The 23,638-nt window shown below is 46.9% G+C and overlaps 1 protein-coding gene across 1 annotated transcript in view; it reads left to right on the top strand.

Annotated features, from left to right (window-relative positions):
* The window catches only part of EXD3 (exonuclease 3'-5' domain containing 3), a 293,521-nt gene that overhangs the window by 85,918 nt on the left and 183,965 nt on the right, over nt 1–23,638 (top strand). The window contains exons 4-7 of the mRNA XM_017834638.1: nt 7,003–7,067; nt 11,516–11,686; nt 12,926–13,093; nt 23,407–23,460. Coding sequence (XP_017690127.1) covers nt 7,003–7,067; nt 11,516–11,686; nt 12,926–13,093; nt 23,407–23,460 — 458 coding nt within the window. The remainder of the gene's footprint in view (nt 1–7,002; nt 7,068–11,515; nt 11,687–12,925; nt 13,094–23,406; nt 23,461–23,638) is intronic.

The following is a 23,638-nucleotide window of genomic DNA, read 5'->3' as shown; positions in this document are numbered from 1 at the left end:
GGGGCTTGGAACAACCTGGGCTAGTGGAAGGTGTCCCTGCCCATGGCAGGGAATGGAAATGAGATGAGCTTTAAGGTCCCTTCCAACCCAAACCAGTGTGTGATTCCATGACTCTGTTAAGCTGAGGTGGACACTGCTCAGGGGCGTTGCCTGCCCAGGTCCATGTTCGCTTTCCCAGCCCTCAAAGCACATCTGTTGGCTGCTGATTTGGGCACAGGGCTGTGGGCATTGGATCCTGGGTTGCCCCAGCAGCATCTGCAGGCACCTACTCCCCCATGCTGAGCACATCCCGGCCCCACATCACAGCCCTCACTGGAGCAACCTGTACTCTGGGGATGCAGGGAAACACAGCCCTTCCCAAAGGGTTGCTAAAGCCCTTGCTTTGGCACTGATCTTCTTAGAACAGTATTCCAGAGTGGTTTGGGTTGGGAGGGACCTTAAAGCCCATCCAGTCCCACCCCCTGCCATGGGCAGGGACACCTTCCACTAGACCAGGTTGCTCCAAGCCCCGTCCAACCTGGCCTTGGATACTTCCAGGAATGGGACAGCCACAGCTTCTCTGGGCAACCTGTGCCAGGGCCTCCCCACCCTCCGAGTTCCTGAGTTCACCACCCAAGTTCTTACCTTGATTCTGCGGTAATTTGGAGCTCTGCCTCTTGTCTGCTTGCTAAGTTGTTTGGTTTTTAATTCTTTATGGGGGAAATACATTGTTATTTCCCTCTTCCCTCCACTCCCAGCTATAACTATGGGTTCAGTGCCATGGTTTTGCAGGGAGCACTGACTGTCCCCCCTGTCCCTTGTGCTGATGAGGGTGCAAAGCAGGCAGAGGTTTTGTTTCATTGTGGGTGAAGGAACCTTGGCACTGTTGCAGAAATACAGGCAGCTTCCAGCAGTGGCATTAAATGTCATTTAGAACACATGTTCTCCATCAGAAATGGGGAAGGAGGTTGAAGGGGATGAAGCAGCAATGCCAACAAACCCACTGCTGGGGTATTACAGCCATCAGGTTCTGACCAACTGAGAAAAATGTGTCCCAAAAAACCAGGCTTTTACTGGATATACCCAGGATGGAAACACAAGAAGTTACTCCAAAAGATACAGGAATTAGCAAGATTGGCCCAGCGGCAGGAACAGGCTTCCCAGGGATGCTCTGGAGCAGCAGTGTGGGGTTCTACCACCGTAATTTCTGTTTCCAAAGGGATTTCCCCATTGCAGTCCAGGTTTGCTGGAAGCCTCAGACTTAAGAGAGGGTTCTTAAAGGTGATTCTTCAGTACAAGAGAGGGATGATGTGGCAGGACCAAGAACTGCTATGACAGCATGTTTCTAACTCTGAAATAATCTGTGTCATACCTGTTTTGATTGGTGACCATTAATCTGGTGTGTGGGACATCTTTACCCATCCATGGATATGTGGCATGTTTGGTATCGCTCCCCAGGCCCTGGGATAAATCCAAGTAAGCAAAAATCACTGAAGAAGCCTCCCACAAAGCAAAAGGAGAATGGCACTGCCATGCTCTGCTAAAACCCACATATTCACTTGTTTTTTCTCAAGTCTTCCTACTTACTTTGGATTCACATAGCCTCTTCCTACTTACTTTGGATTCACATAGCCCTTTCCTTTTGTTTCTTTATTGTATGTTTTTTTAATTCCAACCCATACTTTTACAATGCATGAGCACATACCTGCATGTTTTAGAATTGGTTTTGTGTCTTTTAAATGTCATTTCACATTGTTAGGAGACGTTCCATACGGCTCATTTTCTCAAGCTCAAAACTGCTTAAAAACCACTGGAAGGTTTATTTATATTATGTGTGCCCATGAAAAGGAGGCACAGCGAGAACACCTGGAAGGTGTCACAATCTGTGGATTTCTGTGAAGGAATTTTGTGCCTTTTTAGTTAAATCAGCTTGTCCTTAAAGATTCAAATTTGGTCCCTAGAAAATGCATCCATTCATTTCTGTGCCCTCTCAGCGTGTTGTTCTGCAAAAGCAGCACACACTTGTGAGCTGCAGCCACTTCTGAACAAAATTGAGACAGAGTAGGTTTTGATCAGAGACTTTGATTGGTTCTTACATAACACAGTATTTGTTGGTTCCCAGCTGTAATTTAATGGGCACAGTGTGGGTGCACCCATCGTGCTGCTGGAACACAAGCTGGCTGAAGGACTCTGCTCACCCAAACTCTCAGCTTATGCATTGCCTGTACACTGATATATTGGAGTTTTTAAGTCCAAACAGTCTGGCTGCCCTTGGGGGGGGATGCAGAAATGTCTCAAATTTTTGTTTTCCTTTCTGAAAAATATCTCAGATATATCAGAGATGAACAGGAGTTTTCACAGAGAACATATCTCATGGATTTATTGGGGCAGAGGGCATACAAGGCAATAAGTAATAGTAAAAATTCACTGATTGTTTACTGGGTGAGTTGGATTTGTTGGATATTCCATTAAACATTTATTAAAATCCCACTAACTTGCAGGGCAGAGGTGTAATCTGGCTGCCTAAAGAAAACATAACCATTGTAGGGACAGCTCTGATCTGTGCTCCCTGTGAGCAGGGACAGCACCCAGGGAGTGGCTGGAGCTGTGCCAGGGCAGGGTCAGGTTGGATCTCAGGAAAAGGTTCTTCCCCCAGAGGGTGGTTGGGCACTGACCAGGCTCCCCAGGGCAGTGGGCACAACCCCAAGGCTGAGAGAGCTCCAGGAGAGTTTGGACAACACTCTGAGGGACAGGGGGGAGTGTTAAGGTGTCTGTGCAGGGCCAGGAGTTGGACTGGATGATCCCTGTGGGTCCCTTCCAACCCAGAAGATTCTATGATTCTGTGATTCTGTAATTAGCTTTTTGTTCTTGACCTTTCCTGTCCATGACTTTCAGCTGTAAGTGACAGTTTGGGGGCTGTGATACTGCATTTTAGTCACTTGAGCCTTATTTTTGGGGGTTGCTTTTGACTTCATTCTGTATCTTTTCTTTTGCTGACTGTAATTCTTCCAGATCTCAACATCTGGGGGCATTTAATGGCTTTGGACACAAAGAGAAAGTCTCAGGAGGTTTTTTCCTTGGGAAATTCCTCCTCTGGGGTTGGATGCCTCACTTGCCTCAGGTGAGAGACACGAGGAGCCTCAGTCAGAACATGGGGTTCTCTTGCCAGGCCGTTTCAGCAGCACTGGTGGTAAAGCAGCAGAATTTTGCAAGGATGTCCTGCAAACCTCACCAGCAAACCCAGTGCTACCTCACCAGCCCGTGAGCACCGCTTTTGTTGTGATCACAGCAGGGTCTGGGTGATGGATGCACAATGGAAAAGGAGAGAATGAACAGAAAGTACTTTATGGTTTTCCTCGAAGGCACTTTTCTAACTCAGAAATATAAGCCTTGTGGTTTATATGGTTTTGAAATGTAACCACAGATCTTGAGAACTGGAAGACATTTGATTTACCAGCTCCTCCAATTTTGGTACCAGATTCAGGGCAGAGCTCATTTATTTTCAGAATGAAAAATGTTGAGAGGAAATATATTAATGTCAAAATGTTTAAAACAGGAACGTGCTATTGGGAGAAACTCTCAGAGGAAAAGCTCAAAGTTATTTGTGTCTTGATGGAGTGGGCACAGATGTGTCTTTTTGAGATCTCCACCAACATTCTTTAACCTTGTTTTGGTGAGGCTTTGCCAGGTGTTTTATGGTCTGCAACCCCCTTTTTTGGAGCTGTGAAGGGAAGGATCAGTGTCAGACTGAGCACTCTCTCTGGACCTTGGTCTGGGAACGGGGTGGGCTCAGTTGCCTCGGACACGTCTCGACTGCTGCAGTGGCAGACCCGGCCAGCCCTGCTGCTCACAGCTGGAGCAGGGACAGCTCATCTCTCTGACTTTCCACATTGGGGTTTTTTGCTGGTTTACATCCATGTTTTGTTTATTTTGCTCATTGAATGTCCCTTGCTAATAGCTGGATATCTCTTCAGGATGTAGGAATCTCTGCAGGATTTAACTTCTCTTCAGCAGTGGCTATTCTGGGTGTTCTTGGTGGACCATATGAAGGTGTTTTTCTGGCCATGCCCCATCCTTGCCTTGTTCTTGTCCTGAGCCAAGCCCAAGTGCACTTGTGGTTCAGTTCTGACCACTTGGTTTTCAGTCTCTTTGCTTTATTCCTCCTTCCCTTGTATTTCTTCCTCACTCTCTTGTGTCTGGAGCAGTTGTCTGCTCTCCAGATTCGTCTGGAAGGCTTATGAAATTCCCTGTAAGGTCCTGTTGTTTTTCCTTGGATATCCCGGCATTAGTTTACTGCTGCTTCCTTCTGCGATGTGGATGAGCAGGAACCTGTCTGGTATTCCAGTGGGAATATAGCAGTAGTTATTAATTCTTCATCAATGCCAAAGACACTAATTTTTTGTTTATGGGTACCAGGAGAACCATGAGGAGGCCAGTCCTCCAAAGAGGTCCTGCAGGACACAGAACAAATGAATTGTTCATTTCTTTCAGGAGACAAAATTATGTGAACCTTCACATTTCCATCTTCTGTCTCAGCTGGAGAGTAACTGGATGCAATAGCTCAAAATCCAGCATGAACTGCAGCATCCCACCTCTCTGGTGGGATTAGACAACGGCATGATGTGGCTTTGCTGTCCCGTTCATGTTTGGCTCTGGGAGCTGCTGCATGTGGGTTATTTTGTTATGTTTAGCCTCTGACTATATTTCATCCTTAGATCCTTACAAGCCTTACCAGGTAAGGAAAGGAGCAGCCCTGTTTGGTCACCAACAGGTGATTTCTCAGAGTTTCTCTCGTTCAACCCCTGCCCTGTGGCAGTGGGAAGCCATTCCCCCTTGTCCTGTCCCTCCATCCCCTGTCCCCAGTCCCTCTCCAGCTCTCCTGGATCCCCTTTCAGTCCTGGAAGGGGCTCTCAGGTCTCCCTTGAGCCTTCTCTTCTCCAGGTGAACCCCCCCAGCTCTCCCGGCCTGGCTCCAGAGCAGAGGGGCTCCAGCCCTTGGAGCATCTTTGTGGCCTCCTCTGGACTTGCCCCAACAGGTTCATGTCCTTCCTGTGCTGAGCACCCTGGAGCTGGACAGTGCTCCAGGTGGGGTCTGTGGAAATAACTGAGTACTGGGTGCATTCAGTGCCAGGGTCTGGGGAGGGGAAGGTGCCCCATGTACCTGTGCCTGCTCAGGGCCATGTTGGCACCACACTGAGCTGGTTAAAATTGACTGGAGAGACGTTTCCATCGGTCTGTGTGTCTCAAACCAGTGAGTTTGGGTTTCAGTTGCAGGGAGGTAAGGCAGGAAAAAGTCAGTAAGAAAAGGGCTGGGTTTGTTGATTGAGGTTTAGAAAGCTTTTTAACAAGTTGAATTATTGGCTGTATCTGAAGTGAAACACTGCTCTCCTTAACTGCTCTCATTTCCTGTATCATTCCAGCTTGTTCCCTGCATTAATTACAGCTCAGATTTACAGTGTATTTGGTTACACACTGCATTGCATTCTAGTTTTTTTTTTTCCTGTGTGTGTATAAATTTCTTTGGGAGTTAGGCCAAAAGGAGAGTGTGCAGATATGCACACACACATGGGTTGAATTTGACTGTAATTTGCTAATTTAGTGGGGAGTAGGGATCTGGCTTTTCTTCTGTTCTGGTGTAAAAAGAGCCTTTTCTTTTTCCAGAGGAGGAGCAGTAGCTGAGAACTGCCAGTGTTTGGAGAGTTCAACATTTCAGAACAACCAGAGATGAAAGAAAATATTATCTTATGAATTGTAAATGTGGCATTTTTAATTTGGCTGGTGTTTCCCAGAGGTTAGTGGATAATGGGAATATTATCATGCTCTTGGCTCAACCAGTAATCAGCTTGCTACTTCAAATATTTTATAAATGCAGTGTCTCAGAGTTCAGTTGGATGAGGTAGAGCGTTTCACAGCTGAGGAAGTTTTTTGTGACCTGAAATATGAAGTGTGATGGGATACTGAGCATGAAATCTGGCATTTGGAAATGAGCTCTTTAGGAATTGTAAAACACGAAAGGTGATTGAAAGAATGCTTCCTTTTCAGTTTAACATTTTCTTTTGGCTGTGTGAAAACATAAGAAGAGGTACACGAGAAGGAGTGGTTTTGGAGAGCTCATTCAGATTTTTAAAGTCATTCTTCACATTTAAACTGTTCATGCCATAGACGATTTTCATTCAGAATATTCTGAGTCATGGTTTCATAAGAAAATGATTGTGCATTAAATAGAATCAAATATCAAACATGTTACTGCTTTTAAAATGAGTTATTCCTAAAAAATTGGTTCAGAAATACTGGCATGATGAGTAACAGTATGATGAATGATAATAGACACAAAAGAACAACTGACTTCAAGTTCTACAATAACTAGGTGAAAAGTAAGAGGAAAATCCCAAATAACCTTCTTTCGAAATATTGGATCCCTCTTTGTTTAGCATTGCCACTAATCACAGCAGCATTTCATCTTCCCTCTTCCTCAGACACCACTTTGCCCAGATCCCTCAGCCTGTGTCCAGTCCAGCCTGTCAAGGACAGACTCTCCCCTCCAGCACCCAAATTCACCCACTCCCTCCTCCACCCCCAGGTTGCCATGAGGTTACACTTCAGAGCCATTCCCTAAAAATCTGTGTGCTCATCACCCTTCCCGACCTGTGCAAGGTGTTCTCTCTTCCAGGACCGTTTTGTTTCGTGTGAAAAGGGGGTGGGGGTGGACGGGGTGAGGAGCAGCAGCAGGACTGAGCTGTGACTGCCCCAGCACAACTCTGCAGTGTTGGAGCTGAGGGTGCTGAGTTAAAGCCGTGCATGGGTGGTGGCTGTGAGTCGGCTGGGGTTTGGAGTGCAGGGGTTTAGCACTCTAATCCTGACTGGCAGTTGGAAGGTTGCTGGTTTCCAACACAGTGCACGGAGTAGCTGATTTCTCTCGGGTGAAACAATGCCCCAGTGTGTCTGGGCTGCCTCTACAGAGCCAATAAATCTGTTTTGTTTTGTTTTTCTCCCTCCTTTTCTCTCTCTCTTCCCCCCCCTCCAGGCCAGGACCCACTCCTATTGCTGAAAACCCTTCAGCTTCTCTGGACAAAGCAAGAGCTGAGGAAGGTAAGGCTGAGCCCCCTCGGTGACATGCAGAGCATGTCCAGGCACAGGTCAGACCCGCAATCCTTCACTGCTCTTTCATTCCAGCACACAGGGGAAGAGCCTGTGCATTTGCAGCTACAAGTGAAAAGAAAAGGTACTCTGTGTGATGTGGAGCAGCTCAGGGGCTCCTATAAAAGAGCTGGAGTTTACAGGGCTGAGTTACAGAGGGAAAAAAATCAAAGTTGCTTTTGTTTTGTTTTAAACACTTTTTTGTCCATTAAATGGAGGATCTTCGGGGAGGGGGAAGAATACTTCTAGTAGCTGAAAAAAATGAGGGTTGAAGTCGGTAGAGAAGTGCTCTTTGCCAAGTGGAATGATATCAAAGCTTTCCTATTCAAAGTATTTTTTTTTCTGATTTGGTTTGTCTTTTCCTTTTAGAGTGGTGAATTTACACTGCTTGGCTAAAATTAGTGCAGTATTTTTATACAGCAACCTATGGGCTCTACATGGAGATTTCTCTTAGGCAGTAAAATATATTTAATCTAAATCTTGGAGCTTGAAAACTAACAAAACCAGTAGACGAATTGGCTGAGTGGTGGGTTTCCCATGTTTAACTCTCCACTGTTCAGGCAGGTTCACAGCTGAGATGGTTTCTTTTCTAAAAGACCCAGGACCCTGCATCTCCCCACATAACCACGTGGAATGTGTCCTGTGTGGAATGGCCAGCATGGCTGAGGACCTGGTGTACGTGCTCCATCCTGGGTGTCTGGAGTGTTTAGTCATTGTCCTTGTCTGCTGCACTTAGACTTTCCATTACTGGTAGTCTGTGGTTCCCAGCTGGAATTACTAAACAACTGGAAACCCAGTGTGAGAGGTGCCTTTCCAAATGGTCACTCACCAAGGGAGATTTGAGCTCAGCAACTCTAAAGCCTTGAGCTTTCCATCAAGTTGGAGGAAAAAAAATATTATCCTTTAGGTCTTGAGGTCAGTTAATCCCACAAAACAACAGTAGGAAAGGGTAATCATCAAAATTCTTTGCACTGAGTACCCTGGGATCTGTGTGTGGATTGGGAAGAAAAATACTCTGGAAATGACAAAGCCTCCCATGGATGTGTCGTTGGCCAGAAAACACCAGAGTATTCCTGCAGGAGGTGGAAAAGCTGGAGGATCCCCAGGACTCACACTTGCAGCTCCATGTGTTCAGTTGGTTTGTTTCTGTAATGGTCACAGAATGAGAGAATCCCAGACTGGTTTGGGTTGGAAGGGACCTTAAAGCTCATCTCATCCTGCCCCCCTGCCATGGGGGGACACCTTCCACCAGCCCAGGTTGCTCCAAGCCCCGTCCAACCTGCCCTTGGACACTTCCAGGGATGGGGCAGCCACAGCTTCTCTGGGCAACCTGTGGCAAGGCCTCCTCACCCTCACAGCCAACAATTCCTTCCCAATATCCCATCTAACCCTGCCCTCTGCCAGTGGGAAGCCATTCCTCCTTGTCCTCTCCCTCCATCCCTTGTCCCCAGTCCCTCTCCAGCTCTCTTGGAGCCCCTTTAGGCCCTGGAAGGGGCTTTGAGATCTGCCTGGATCATTCTCCAGGTGAACACCCCCTGCTCTTCCAGCCTGGCTCCAGAGCAGAGGGGCTCCAGCCTCCTGACCAACTTAGTGGCCTCCTCTAGATTCATTCCAACAGGTCCATGTCTTTCTTGTGTTGGTCATTCCAGTGGGATGCAGCATTGCAGGACATGCAGGCTGCATGTCCTGCACTTCAGTGGGGTTTGCAGGTCCCCCTCCAGGCAGTGCTGTGGGGGTGCTGGCACAGGCAGGAGTGTGTTTCTCCACCTGGAGGGTGCATTTCTGACCCCCAATGAACCCTTTTTGGAGCGATGAGGAGGCCTGTGGTGGGACCAGCTTGTGAGGGAAGCTCAGCAGGAATGTCCCAGTGGGTTCTGACATGTGCTGATCACGCTGTGACTGAGATGGGCTGATCCCTGCCTAGGGCCATGCACCCACAGCAAGTGTGGACTCCTAAGGGGCAGGGCTGCCCTGCCCTCTCTGTGCAGCTCAGGAGTGTTGTGCTGCTGCTGCCACCCCAAATAACTGAGGGAAGTTCGTTTAAATACAGCTCAGTCTGCTCCACTGCCAGGAAAATGGCAGGAGCTTCTTTGCTTCTCGCTGTGTGTGCCTGTAAGTGAATATTGTCTGTGAACTTGGGAGAATCAGCCCTTGGTCTCAAATCAGTGACCATGGGCAGGAGAGTGTCTGCCATGGCATGACCTCAGTTCTGGAACGTGGGTATAAGAAATGGTCATTTTCTACATAGGAAAGACGGTTCTGGAATAACCAGGAAGCATCCGCAGACTGCCTGGAGCTGTGTGACTGGAAATAAGGGACCAAAGCTGAATGAAGAAGTGTGTAGTTTGAGCATCAGCAACATTTTCCTATTCCCATGATCTGTCAGGCTGTAGAAATCCCCCAAGGAGCATTCCCTGCCATGGGAATCAATTGAAATGGAAATGGCAGTTATGTCTGAGAGGAATCCTTCTCTGGCAGAGGGATGAGCCAGGGAGCACAGCACTCTTTCCTCTCTGATTTAGGTGTCTCATGCCCTTTTCTGGTTTTGCTTTTCCCCCTCAGACTACACACCTCATGGTTGAAGGCTTCAGCTTGCTCCGAGGGCTGCAGGGAGGCTTTTCCCAGCTTGTCCTGGCCTGGCTGGTACCAAGGCCAGATTCAGTCCGGATGAGCACAGTTCATGCTGCTGGCAGTGGGGTCAGTGCTGGGAGCTGCTCTGCCCGTGCCAGCAGGACCTGGTGTCTGCTGGAACCCAGCCCGCCAAAGCCCAGGCTCAGACTCCAGCCCAAGGAGGAGTTGAGCAGTGTGGTGGAAGCTCTGAATGTGCTGAAGTGGGGCTTTGGGGGGAAAAAAGCCATTTCTAAGCAGTGCAATTGAGTTGGCAAGTTGCTTTGTTTTCCTTTGGCTGTTGTATTGGATGTTTGTGGTTGGATAAGAGCTCGGCTTTGCCTTCTACTGCATCTCCCAGTGAAGTTGAAGCGAACTCTTGCCACAGGGAAAATTACTTGCAGGGAGAAATCTCTTATCTGAAGTCACATCTTTGTTAGTCATCAGCTTTTTCATGCTGCCTTTGATAGTCTAGTGAGAAAGAAACAGTTTCTGTCGTAAACGATAGGTTCTGTGGTTTTTCCAGACATGAAAGACACTCTGGAAAATGACTGTCTTCCAGTAAATATTGTCGATGAATAAAAAAGAACAAATTCATTGGCAGATTTTCTGTAGATTTTCTTTTGTTTTCCATGTCGTTCTTCAAACTTTATGTTGTTTCCATTGGAAGCTCTGACTGGGGCCATGATATACAGTAAATTACAAGTGCTGGCTGCAGCAGGAATGAGCATCTTTTGGATTTGGCTTTTTAGCCAGAAAAGAAAGAGAGCAGCTGCTCTCAGTCATTTCTTGTTTTCTGTCTCTGCCTTTGCCCTGCTCCACGCTGGTGCATGTACCGTGCAGTGAGAGGTCCTGTGTGGGTACTGAGGATGCCACTTCCTCACCCTGCCAACCCTCCCAGCTCCTTGGAAACTACTTCTAATGTAAACATTATAGAGATATTGCTCAGTACTGCTAATTTATCACTTCTACCAGATGGGTAGTAAGTAGCCTATTAACATTCACAAAGTGAGGGTCCAATTCCTTCACATTTCTAAACACATCACCCTGGGATTCCTAAGATTTATGGCATGGAGTTTTCCCATGTTCCAAGTCCCTTTGCAGGGCTTTTAGGCTCTCGGAGGTGTGCGATGCCTGACATGCAGGGGCTGTAGGTGGTCAGCAGAGAATACCCTGCTCAGGAAGGTTTGGGGACAGGAGCACAGATTTGGAGAATGGCAGTCTGACAGAGTTTGAACTCAGATATTTCATTCATTTTGACCCTGTGTGCAAAATCCAAACTATTTTGAGATTCCCAAATATTCCAATTACACTGAGGAGCCATTGTGGCTGAAGTGGGGATAAGGTCAAATGTGCAAGTTTGTGGTGCAGGAATGAGGAGGTTCATACACTGTGCTCGTGTAAGTCTGTTAGAAGATGAGCAGGTTTTTGAACCCAGTTCTCTACCTTCAGTATTGCCATTTTCCTAATAACACCCCTCTCTCCAGCTCTCTTCTTTTCTCCCCCTCCCCCAAATCCCAAGCCCCTTTGTCTGCCCCACAGAACAACTTCTCTGTCTTTATGGGATAATTAGTGTGGACAATTGCTGCTTTTCCCATTGGGTTTGAGGTGCAGTGAGCCATGAAGGAATCTGTAATGACATGAAAAGTCACTGGAGGCGCGGATGGTGGCTGAATAGCAACAGTTACCTCTCTGAATAGATTAAATTTAAAAAAATAAAGCTTTGTGTTCAGCTGGGGGAAGGGAGGATTCACTAATCTTTTTGTATGTGACAATGTGGTTTTGTATCTCAGCAGCTCAAGGAAGAAATCAGGCGGGGCTTTGCCGGACTGGAGGACCCTTTGGCAGGACTCCTGGCCATGCTGGAGAACAGCAGTGATTGGAAGGGGAAAGGGCATTCCCTGGGGTATTGCATCACCACAGAGCTGCAGCTTTGGATAAAAGAGCATCCTGCTGTTCCACAGGTTAGAAGAGAGTTGGGAGAGAGGGACTGATTTTAATATGCCTCAAGTATCTCCACTTTCACTTTATTCCATAGTCCAGCATCTTCTCTGTAACCTTATACACAGTGTGACAAGGTGTGAAACTCTTACTGAGATGTTGTTGTCTGTGGCATGCTGGTCTGAAAATGAAATCATATTGGAAGCTGTGATGCCAGAACTCTGTTTCCCTTCCCAAGTTGGGCTTTCCAGCTCTCCAGATCAAACCACTTCGATGGAGCGTTGATCTTGCAGCCTTTCCAGGCTGGAGGCTCTCCCACTGGAACTCACATCCCTGCTGTCAGGATAAACCCAGTTGCAGTAATCTGCTCTGTGTGTTCTTCCAGCTCCACAAATAGACGCCAGTTACTGTAGGATTGCTTAACTCCTGCCATATGGTGGGAATGCAGAAAATGGGAACAGTCTGCCTTTTCAGCAGCCGAATGATTAGTTCTGTAATGTTGGATCATCAGATTATACTTCCTAATGTTTACCATTCCTTCTGCCTTTACATATTCTGACCTATACGGAAAAGAGATTTTCTCTTTCCTATAAGCTGTTGGCTCTGAACTGCAGGATACTTTTATATTTGTGTTGCTTCCTTTCACATTTTTCCAAATGGCTCTGGTTAGATGTTGAGCTCTGCCATTACAGGATCTGCAAAGTGCAGCAAAGTGCTACTGCCACTGAAATTCCTGAGTCACGAGTGTGGGAAATTGTTGTGTCATGAATGATCATGTGGGAAACACAAGGGAAATACCTGTGTCTGTGCATCTTTTGATGGTGCTTTTGCTTTTCCTGCCCTTCTTGCACCCAGGAGCAAGCCTGGGAGTGAAATGGAATTCTTATGCCTGACAGGTGAGATCTCCCTGGAGGGGAGTCTCTGGATTCAAAGATTTTCTGCTGAGAACTAGAGAGGAGAATTTCTGAAGAGCTGTGCTAGTTCAGAGGGCATTTTTCCAGTTTCAGATTTTACTTTTGCACAAGGCCGTATCCCTTCTCCAGAATTATCCCGCAAACTCTTCATGTTTTTGAATTGGATGCTGTGAAAATAACGTGTATCATATTGTTCTGATTTGTGCTTGCAGACTCCGTGGGGAAATTGGAGAATCCCTTCCAAAGGAATTGGCTTATTCTGTTTAAACAAGCTGCATTTCCCACTGCTGTTGAATCTCAGCCATCTTTACTAAACCCATGTTTGATTTTTGCTTTGGTTTTTTCAAGTCTGGCATCCAGCTGAAGAAGCTGCAGGCCCGTGTGCTCAGAATCCTCTCCCAGTGCCCAGCTAATCTGCTTGACCCCCTGATCAGCATTTACCAGCTCCACACAGCAGACCGGAACTATTTGCTTGAACATGTCAGTCATCTTTATCTCAAGGGCGATTACAAAGAGGTGGGTCATGTCTTTCAAATAAATTTACCTTCCCAGCTCTCTGTGAATGTCTGTGTCCTTTTTTTTGGATGCATTTCAATGTGAATTCCGTTTCATCCCAGCAGCTGCACGCTGTGAATGCTGCAGCCTAGCAGGCTCTTCCCCTGTACAGGAGCTATGTCCAGCCTCAACTTTTCTGCTAGCTGAGTACAGAATGCCAGGGAATCCTCCCTCCCCTCCTTCTCTGACCTTTGAAAGTAATAGGTTAATAGGGTTTAATGTAGAGAATTTAAGGGGATGGTTGTGTTCTTTTTTGTTTTCCTTTTCCATAGCAAGAAAAGAAAGGATTTTGGTAGCCAGTCATAGACCTGCTGTACTATCTCCAGCCTGCCTGCAGCCAGAGGGCTTGGAAAACTCAGTGATTGCCCCAACCTCAATTCTCAGCTGGAGGAGTTTTGAAGCCTCTTTACCAGTGAGGCTCATATTCAAACTGTGTAACTGATCCAGGCAGGAGTTCACTGCACCCAGGAGCCTCTGTGTTCTACCCTGGGGTTACAGCACTGCAGCATCTCTGGCATCACGGATATACCTTGGTGGCCTTGGGAGTTCTCACGTTCTCATGAGCAAACTACAGTAGTGCCAGTGCTTTAGATGAGATATTAGGGAGGAATTCTCCCCTGTGAGGGTGGAGAGGCCCTGGCCCAGGCTGTCCACTGAAGCTGTGGCTGCCTCATCCCTGGAAGTGTCCAAGGCCAGGTTGGACGGGGCTTGGAGCAACCTGGGCTAGTGGGAGGTGTCCCTGCCCATGGCAGGGGGTGGAAGTGGGTGGTCTTGAAGGACCTTCTCAACCATTCTATGATCTTTCTGTTTTAAAGACAAAAACTATAGGTTTCTTTTTCTCCCAGGAAGGTGGTTCGCTTGGATAGTGTAGAACAGCTTGATCTTGTTTAGCAAAAGGAAAATCTCAAGTAGCAGTATTAAAAATCCTGTTCTTCTGTAAAGCTGAATTCCCTAGTGAGATCCTGGAGTTCCATTCATGTTGATTTCTTCGAATACTGAAACAAAGATATTTTGTATTTGGTTCAAAATTCCCAGGTAGCTGCTGGAGACTCACTCTTTTGCTCAAAAAGTTTTTGAATGTGTTTGACAGTTGTAACAATATTGTCCTATTTGACTATATTCAAGTGGGATTTTTAAGTTCATGGCTCCAAAGATATTTGTTGTTTTCATGAGAAACACAGTTCTTTCTAGATCTGGTTTTGGAAAGCTGTAAATTTTTTTTGTGGAGTTGTTTTTCTGTTTTTTCTTCCTCAGCAGAGCTCATTTGCTGCTCATTCCCAGTGTGAAGAACAGGAAACCTCAACAGCTTCTCACTCTCAGCCATAACTTTCTTCTAGTTTTGTTTTGTTACCAGACGGATGAATAGAAATATCTTCAAAAATAACAGGAAATCTTTTACTGCCCTTGGGGACTGAACATACCTCAGTTCACAACAAATAACCCCAAACAACCTGGAGCTCAGGCTCTGAGCACTGCAGTGGGCTGAGGGTGTCTGTCCATCCTGCTATTCCTCATCTCTCAGCTGGAGCAGTGAAGCAGATTCACATGTAGGATTTTTGGCTCTTCAGTCTCTCACCTGAAAGGACAGAAACCTATGCAAATCCTGACTGCCATTATTTATTTTCTTGCTGTATTTGCAATAAGACAGTGGATGTTTTACAGTTCAGTACTTAAAGGGACTTATAAAAAAGAGTAAGGGAGACCTTTGCACGGGCAGAAAGTGATAGGACAAGGGGCAATGTTTTAAACTAAAAGAGGAGAAATGTAAATTAGTTGTTGGGAGGAAATTCCTCCCTGTGAGGGTAGGGAGGCCCTGGCACAGGTTGCCCAGAGAAGCTGTGGCTGCCCCATCCCTGGAAGTGTCCAAGGCCAGGTTGGACGGGGCTTGGAGCACCCTGGGCTAGTAGAAGGTGTCCCTGCCCATGGCAGAGGGGTGGGATGAGATGTGCTTCCAACCTAAACCAGTCTGTGATTCCAGGACTTATTTTAGGGAAGATTATTCCCTTTGTCTGTGGTTTGCCAACCATGGATCTCTGCCCAGAGGGTTAAGGCTCCCTTTCCCTCATGGAGGTTTTGGAGAAAGTTTCCTTTGGCAAATGAGATCCCAGAGCTCCCTGGGCATGGCCGTGGCAGTTGTTTGTTTCTGAAATGAATCCAGCCCTCCCTTGCGCCTGGTTTTAGTGGAGCTGGCAGGAGGCTGAGCAGGGTCAGGGCACTGTGGGAGGGCAGTGGTGGGACAGGGGTCAGGGGGGTGCCCAGGCGGTGCCAGGCCCAGGACGATGGCGCGGGTGGAGTGACTCGGTGCTGGTTTGGCAGCTCCGGCTGTGGTGAGGAGGCACCTGCTGGGCCAGTGGATGGCACTAGTGCTCCCGGGATGCAGGAAAACAGCGGGTACAGCGGCTTGGGAAAAAGCAGGGATGTGTAAGTGGGGGTTTGAGGTGTCTGGGCGCTTTTGGGGGTTTATCCATCCTGTTGTGAGTGGAGTGAGCAGCTGCTGGAGGAGCGCCAGGCACTGGGAGCAGAGTGAGGGGCTCCCAACTCTGCCCATCATGGCCCCCACAGTGTGGGGAGATGGGAGGGTTTAGCATTCCCACTCAGGGAGTTCCAGGTGAAGTGTAGCAGCTTTGTCCCCTTCCTAGAATCCCTCCAAAGCCAGCCGTGGCTCTGTGCTGCCCTCAACCTGGGTTGTGCCAGTGGTGCCAGAGCCCAGCCATGCTGCCAGGAGGATATGGTGTGGGAGGGCTTTGGGGGAACATGGTGTGGGAAGAGTGATGGGTGCTGGGAGATGTGGTGTGGGAAGGGCTCTGGGTGCGGGGGGCTGTGGTGTGGGAAGGGCTCTGGGTGCGGGGGGCTGTGTGTGGGAAGGGCTCTGGGTGCGGGGGGCTGTGGTGTGGGAAGGGCTCTGGGTGCGGGGGGCTGTGTGTGGGAAGGGCTCTGGGTGCGGGGCCGGGACAATGCGGGGATTCAGCAGACCGGGGGTAATGCAGCGCGAGCGGGGCTGCGAGAGGCCCTGAATAGGCCAGGCTGTGCTGGAGAAGAATGAGGGGTAGGCAGAAGGCAAGCTAGTGTTTCATGGTCATCTTATGTTACACTTCAGCCTTTCAAAGAGTGTCTGGGGCTGGTTGAATGAACCTCTCTTGCACTGCGAATGCGGGAGCCCGGAGACAAAGGGGACTCTTGTCACTCGCAGGCCCCTTTGGGGAATAAAAGCCATTGTCACATGAACAGGGGCAGTCTGGCAGGCTGTGCATGCTTCAGTGCCCCATGATATCGCTAAGTCTCAGCAGAAATCACATTCAGGGCCCTGTCAGCTTTGATTAGCGGGGTCTCATGACTTAATGTGCTGCGATATTTCATGTCTAAGGGTGGCGGCTGTCTTTCTGGGGGATGAATGCCCTCTATTGTCCACTGAGTTATTTTATTTACATTTTTTAAACAGCTTATAAAGGTAAAAAGATAGCTGTGCTTAAAGAAAAAAATCAAATTCCTTTGCTTCTGGATCAGCAGTGAGTGCTGCTCGGGTCAGATACAGTGAAACTTGTTTTCACAGTCAGCATCAAAGTTCTCGTCTTGTTTAACAGCTTTATAGTAAATTCTGAACAGGTGGCAGTGGAGCTGGGTTTAGGAAGGAAACAATAAATAATCTTTTTAGCCTCTGACAACCAGAAATATTCTTGGGCCTGAGAGACCTCCCACTCCAGCCTCTCTGTGTCGGTGATTCGCAGCATTTCTCTCCCCTTCATCACTTTGCTTCTTAAACAAGAATATTGGATGAAGCTGGTAGTGTTTTGTTTTTAAGGGGCTTTTCGGTTGCTGTCCATTCAGATTTCTCTGTTTTCAAAAGCAGAGTATATTTTCTTTACTAATGTTTCATCCATTAATTTTTACATATAAGGAAGGATCATTCCATATGTGAAATTTGATTAATGTTTGCTCTTTCAATTAAGATAATGTGGGTTATCTATTAGAGTTCAGTAATTAAAATTTGCCATAAAATATGTTGGAGTACCCAGAGAAAAAGCTGTTTAGACACAGAATTTCAAGTTTTTGTCAGCAATACATACTCCTGCAGATGTAATAGAAAGGGGGATGGTTGACCAGAGTTAAACTTAAAGGAGCACAAATACTCAAAGGTGTAACAATGACCAGTTCAATCCCCACCATGACCTTCCCTTTCAGTGCTATGATGCTTTGAACACCAAGTTAGGGATGTTGGTGTTTGTAGTCCTACTTCATTCGTAGTGCTGGAGTGCACACAATGTATCGTTGCAGATCTGTCAATAGAGATCAGTGTTAGCATTGATCAGATTCTGGATTCCTTCACTCTGACTTTTTTTGAGCTGTTCTCAGGCCAAGGAAATGTCTCTGATACTGCTGCTTCCCTCCATTCACCACCTTAATTATACAAAGGCTTGTTCAACTTTTGCTGTGTTTTAAAGCATGTGCATTTGACTTTCCTTGTTTCTTTTAAATTGAGAACTATAATGGATAGGAAAACTAAGGAAAATGTTACAGCAGTTTTTTCTCACTTAAAGATGATGATGTTAGTCTCAACCGTTTTTTCCTATTAACTTGCTCTGCTGCTTAAGGGCAGCTTTACTGGCAGTTTCCTGCCAGATGATGCCCCTCCAGAGCAGAGGGAGCCAAACCCACAGGCCATGCATGGGCCACTGCCACCTGCTCCCGACCCTGCGGCTTTGGGGGTGGCTCTGCTCTTGGCCTCTGCCTGGGGAATGGCGGGGAAGGAGCTTGAACAATGCTGGGAAATCGTAAATGAGATGGTAGTGCTCTGCTCCTCCTGCCAGCACTTCTGGGCTCTGGGAGAAGCCAGGAGGATGAGCAGTAGATCCAACCGTGCAGAGAATGTGGCTCTGGGAAGGTGGGTGGCCTGAGCCCACAGGAGCCTTGGGCAGTGCTCCAAAGGAGTACTGGAGGGGGCACTGACCAGTTGAACCCCATTTAAAACTGCCGAGTGACCTGAGGAAGACAATCATAGAAGCGTTGGTCTCAGTTGCCTCCTCCCCTCATCTGTGGACAGGCATATTCCAACCTTGACTTTTACTTCTCCACCTCAAATCCTTTAGCTAGGAGTAACCTGTCACTGCTTCATGTAGATGGTCCTACTCCTTCATGGTCCCTTGAGAGTGGACCTGAGAAATCTTGTGTTTTCCTCATTTCTGCAGACCTTCTCCTCAGCCAGCTGTGTGTGTCGAGTGCCCTTTGAGCAGGAAGCAATCAACCATCGAACCTGATGTCATACACTGTGCAGGAATGCACTCAGAACTCCAGCAAAGCTGATGAGCCACAAGTTTGAAATGAGTGATTCCAACACACAAACCAGATGTGCCCAGTGATTAATACCTGATGTGCCTTTTACTCAGTTATTTCTGCCATTATCCAAGCTTTGATCACTGTGATTTTCCTGGAGGTGACGTTGGATCCTCCTCTGCAAAGTCTGGTTCTGTTGTTTGGTTTATTCTATGGGTTTTCAGAAATTCGTTTGCCTTTGGTTCAGAAATAGTGCACTAAGTCAGGCACAGACTTATTTACCCTTGTGCTGTCCCAGCTTGCAAGCAGAGCTAAGTAACACAGGAGTCATCAGAAACCACTGGTATCTGTCATGCATCACCACTCCGAGCAGTTCTACTGAAGAGGTTATTCTTCTGATGTGAACCCCACTGTGGGAAAATTGCCTAAATTGTCAGTGTAGACACCACCCAAGTGCACATGCCCTTGCAGATAAGATCTTGTGTGGCTTCCTGCACCTCATGCTGTACGTGGAAAGAATAGTCATTTTTAGATGAGACAGAGCCGATTGCATTCAAAACAAGGCGAGAGGATCAGCTGTTGGTGCAGGGTGCTCTGGGCCGTGCAGTCACCTCGAAACACTCCCCACTTTCCCATGCTCTCAGTGTTGCAATCGCGTGACAGGAGGAGTGTTCTGGTGCTCCTGGCTGGGCCTCAACATGTCAAGTTTGGGAAACTTCCCCCATCCTTTGGTCAATGCACCTACACACGGTTTAGGTAGAATTCAATGTAGCTTTGGATCTCCCCTGGCCTCAGCCAGCCCTTTGCTATATTTTAGGTGTCTGTCCTTGGGAGACTAAACTGTTGCAAAATGTCCAAGTAGGATTTTTGCTTTCACCACCATTAAGTGAAAGAATGACCCAGAGCTCCCTGAGGATGAGAAGACTCAGGAGCTTTGACAGGATTTGAATTAGGTAATGGGCCATCAGCTTTTCTCCTGTACTAAGCAGTGGCTTCATCATGTAGCTCTCCTGTGTACACTTGGGGGTTCAAGGCAAGAGAGGGATCAGCGTTCCCCACATTTGTTATCACCTGGGGTTTTAGTACAGGTTGAATATTGTTAGGTGCAGCAATAATGCTAATTATTGCTGTTATTAGATTACATGCTAGAAACTCTGTGTATGAAATGTATTTTTGTGAAAAGGTTCCTTGTACCACCAGCCCCGACAATAACACGTTCTCTTTGGAGTTTGAGGGTGTGAGTAGACCCTGATTAGCTGCCAGTATCTCAGCATTCCCAGAGCTTCCCCATGTTCCTGCATCCTAACTCAATTTTTTGCTCTTAATGGTCAGCTGGTGAAGTGGGGAGGGGGGTATCTGCTGCTGAGGATTTGTGTTGCCCCGCTGATCCAGCCTGAGGATCTACACTTGGATGAATGGGATTGCCACCTTCCAGCTCCCCTGGCTCACCTTCCAGCCCAGCCTGGGAGTGCAGCACTGCAGGTGGGGAATGCTGGTTCTGGGTGGGGAGGGGGATTCTCACCCGTTCAGTTACAGACTCATTGAAGTGTTTGTTTTCTAACTACAAAATGAGCCTGCGAATGAGGTGTTGCTTTGCTGGAGATCTTATCAGCTATAAACAGACTGTTAAAAATAGGGTCGTTTTACACAAAACTTGTTTGTGGAGTGAAACAATTCAAAACACGATAATAACAAAACAAAATCTTAAAATAGCTCGAAGTTGAGACCACAGACACAGCTGCCAAGTGCTTTCATCTTTATTACAGTTACTCATATCTCTTCTCTTGCTATTCCCATTGTAAACACGCTGATGTTATCTCTCTTGTCCTCCCTGCTCGACCGCCAGCCCCTGTAACTGCACCCTGCGATCCAGCCTGGTGCTTGTTCCAGGGGCCCGGGTCATGCTGCTTCTTCCACGTTCAGTTCCAAGTGTGGACAAGGCTACTGGTGTTCCCTGCTGAGGGAAGGTCCTGCCAGCAGCACTACTGGTGTGGCTGCTCCATCACCACCTTGAGCTGGAGGATGTTAAATTGCTGTTAAAAACCAGCTTATGTAAAGCTTTGGACAGCTGCCAGAGCAGTGGTGGATTCACCATCCCTGGAACTGTTCAAAGAACATATGAATGTGGCACTTGGGGACATGGTTTAGTGGTGAACGTGATGGCAGTGCTGGGTTGACGGTTGGACTTGGTAAACTTAAAGGTCTTTTCCAACCTTAAGGATTCTATGAATCTATGTGTGATCTGCTTGAAGTTCCTCTGTCCTCCAGCCCTGGTGTGGTGGAGCTGGGTCTGCCAGCCCTGGGATGGGAAGGTGAGGGCTCTCCATGCTCTGGACAAATGAACATCTACACCTACATCTACACCCTTTCGTACAGGGTGGAATATCCAACCAGGAAAAGAGGAAAACCCAACCTGACACCATGCATGTTCATCTGATTAAGTCATCTGTACAGTTAATAGAGCTGGAGATAAAGCTCTGCCATTTAGATAAGAGGGCTGCAATTAGGTTAATCTGAACATTAAAAAGCCATTAGGGAATCGCTGGATGTTGCACATTAAAACTAACGGTGCAATAAAGGTACTCACGAGATCAAATGGTGAAACAGGGTTTGGAGAGTTGCAAGTCTTTTTTTTTTATGATTTCTTTTAATTCAGCAAACTGAGGAGCTGGGGGAAAAACAAAACCAGCTGCCAAAGCTTTGGAGTCCCAAGCCCCTTCTTCAGGTCCAAACCAGAAGTAGCACCCTTCAACTTGTCTGCCAGTGGAGAATAATCACTCGGTTTGAACTTTTGGATGTTAAACTGATAATTTGAGAGAAAAGGAACTTGATGCTTGTGGAGCAGAGGAGCTATTGGCCTCTAAGAGGTGGAATAGTCTGGAGTAAGAGATTTGGCTGAGGTTTAGTTGGGCTGAATGCTGCTCATGTACCTTTCTGTCCAGTACCCATTTGTAGCAGTCTCTGTATTAATGGTGGTTTCTGCTTTTGTCACTTAAAGCTCCTCTCTTGATTTCTCTTTTGAGGATGAAGCCTGGACTTTCAGTGTTCAAAAAACCAAACCCCCCCTAAAACCCCCAAAACCAAACCCAAACCCAAAGCAAACATAAAAAACTAATGTTTTCCAGCTGCTAATTGGGACAGAAGGATTTAACAGCCGAACTTCCATGGTGTGCATTGGTTTTCTGCTTTTGCACACTCAGTCTGTGGTGCAGTGGATGAAACACAGGCATGAATTCCCCAGAAAGTAACATAATCCACGGCTCCTGCCGTGAGCAAGGCTCAGATGAGCTGTGAGGTGTCTGTGGGGCTTGGCTGGCTCTGCAGAACATGTGCTGCCAGTGATGGACTGAGTTCAGGTGTCACTCAAATGCTGGGAGAGATCACAGAAAATGGATTTCAAAGTGTGTGCCTGCCCCCACTTAGGGTACTTTTTTGGTTAAATCTTTCTAGAAAGGTTTCATGCATGTGACGTGTAGTGGTGGGGGTTGTGTTTCCTTGGGGAAAGGCACATCTGTTCCTGCATTATGTTTGCTTACATATTAGGAGGCCTATAAGAAAGATGGGGACAAACATTTTAGCAGGGCCTGCAAGGGTAGGACAAGGGGTGATGGTTTTGAACTAACAGAGGGGAGATTTAGATTTGATGTAAGGGATTTTTTTACAGTGAGGGTGGTGGTACACTGGCACAGATATCCCATGTGGATATTCCATTCCTGGAAAAATTCCAAGTCAGGCTGGATGGAGGCTCTGAGCGCCCTGATCCAGATGAAGATGTCCCTGCTCACAGCAGGGGGGTTGGAACTAAACCATTCTATGATTCTACATTCTAACAAATAACGCAGTTCTAAAATGCAAATCTTTCTCTCGAATCAAAATCCATCACAGAGAGCAGAGAAATCTGTGGAAGAGAAGAGCTTTTCCTCCAAGCCCTACCACACTGGTTTTATCCACATTTGAGTAAACAGGCATTTGTGAACTCGGTGGGTTCCATGTAGTGCTCAGCATTACACACATGCTATGGCAGGGTTAGTGTTTTCAGTACTGCTTAGAACCGTTCTGGAAAATACAGCCGAACTCTGCAAAGCAGTTAGAAGGACACTTCTGTAAAACCTCCTCATTCCCTTGTTCCCTGTTCAGCACTAAGACACAGAGGTGCTCAAAGGCTCCCTGCCCTTATTACTCCAATTACTGGCACAATGCACTATATTAAAGCAACCCACTATATGCTTATTCTGTATTTGAGATCCAAGTGTTCTTACACACTTCAGAAATTAGATAGTATTAACTACTGTAAATCCTAATTGGTGTCTGTGCCTCCCAAGCAATGCACAGTTAGAGCTTCCTCCATTCCTGTAATCCCCAGCTGGGATGGGACGGGCAGTGGCTGAACCAGCTCTCCTGAGCCTGAGTTCCTGCAGTTCAGCCCAGCAGGTTCCTTGCTGCAGAAGATCCTGATTTGGAGGCAATTTGTGAATGTGGTAGGTCTTGGCTTATGAAAGATTTGGAAATCCCACAAAAGGGAAAATACAGTGCTTCCCATCTTGCTGCCTCTGGTGAACCTTGTGCTGTCAGGGGTGTGGAGCAACACAGGAACTGGGAAAACTGAAACCTCTTGATTTCAGGGTGTTCTAAATCTTGAGTTGCTTTCACAAAATCCAACTATTTTAGAGAACTTCAGAGTCTCAGAAAGGTGTGCTGGGTCAGGTGTTTTTTACCGTGCATGGATAGGAAGTAGCCATCTCAGCTGGTTTTATCCAAGTGCTTCACTTTCTCTCTTTTTACCTGACAACGTGATCTTTAATTTTGCTCCAGGAGATGTTGCTAATCATGATATGCAGGTCTGCCACGAGTGTTCTTGTACATTTGGAAGTGGAATGTCTGTGACCAAATGTTTGCAGGATTTGTGCTTGACAACGTAACAGAAATAATTAACACATTAAAAATAGCCCGTTTATCCACTGTGGGGTTCTTCTAAATACACAACTTTTTTAATTTATATTTTCTAGGCAGCCATACTGAGTATTAAGCTGAAATTACAGCCAGATCAAGATGTGGAGAAGGTGAGTCATTTCCTCTGCAGGTTCCTCTGTCATCAGATCCACCTTTTGTTCAGCAGGACATCCATCATGCTGCCTTTCACTTGAGGCTTTACTTCATTCCCCAGAAGTACCTATTGCATTGATGATGCACCTTTCTTTACATCCAGGTTAGGCACAGAATGTATTTCGTTTGACCCCA

This window comes from Lepidothrix coronata, unplaced genomic scaffold, assembly GCF_001604755.1.
Source record: "Lepidothrix coronata isolate B3197 unplaced genomic scaffold, Lepidothrix_coronata-1.0 Scaffold237, whole genome shotgun sequence".
NCBI lineage: Eukaryota > Metazoa > Chordata > Aves > Passeriformes > Pipridae > Lepidothrix > Lepidothrix coronata.
This window is presented reverse-complemented; position numbering and strand designations above follow the sequence as displayed.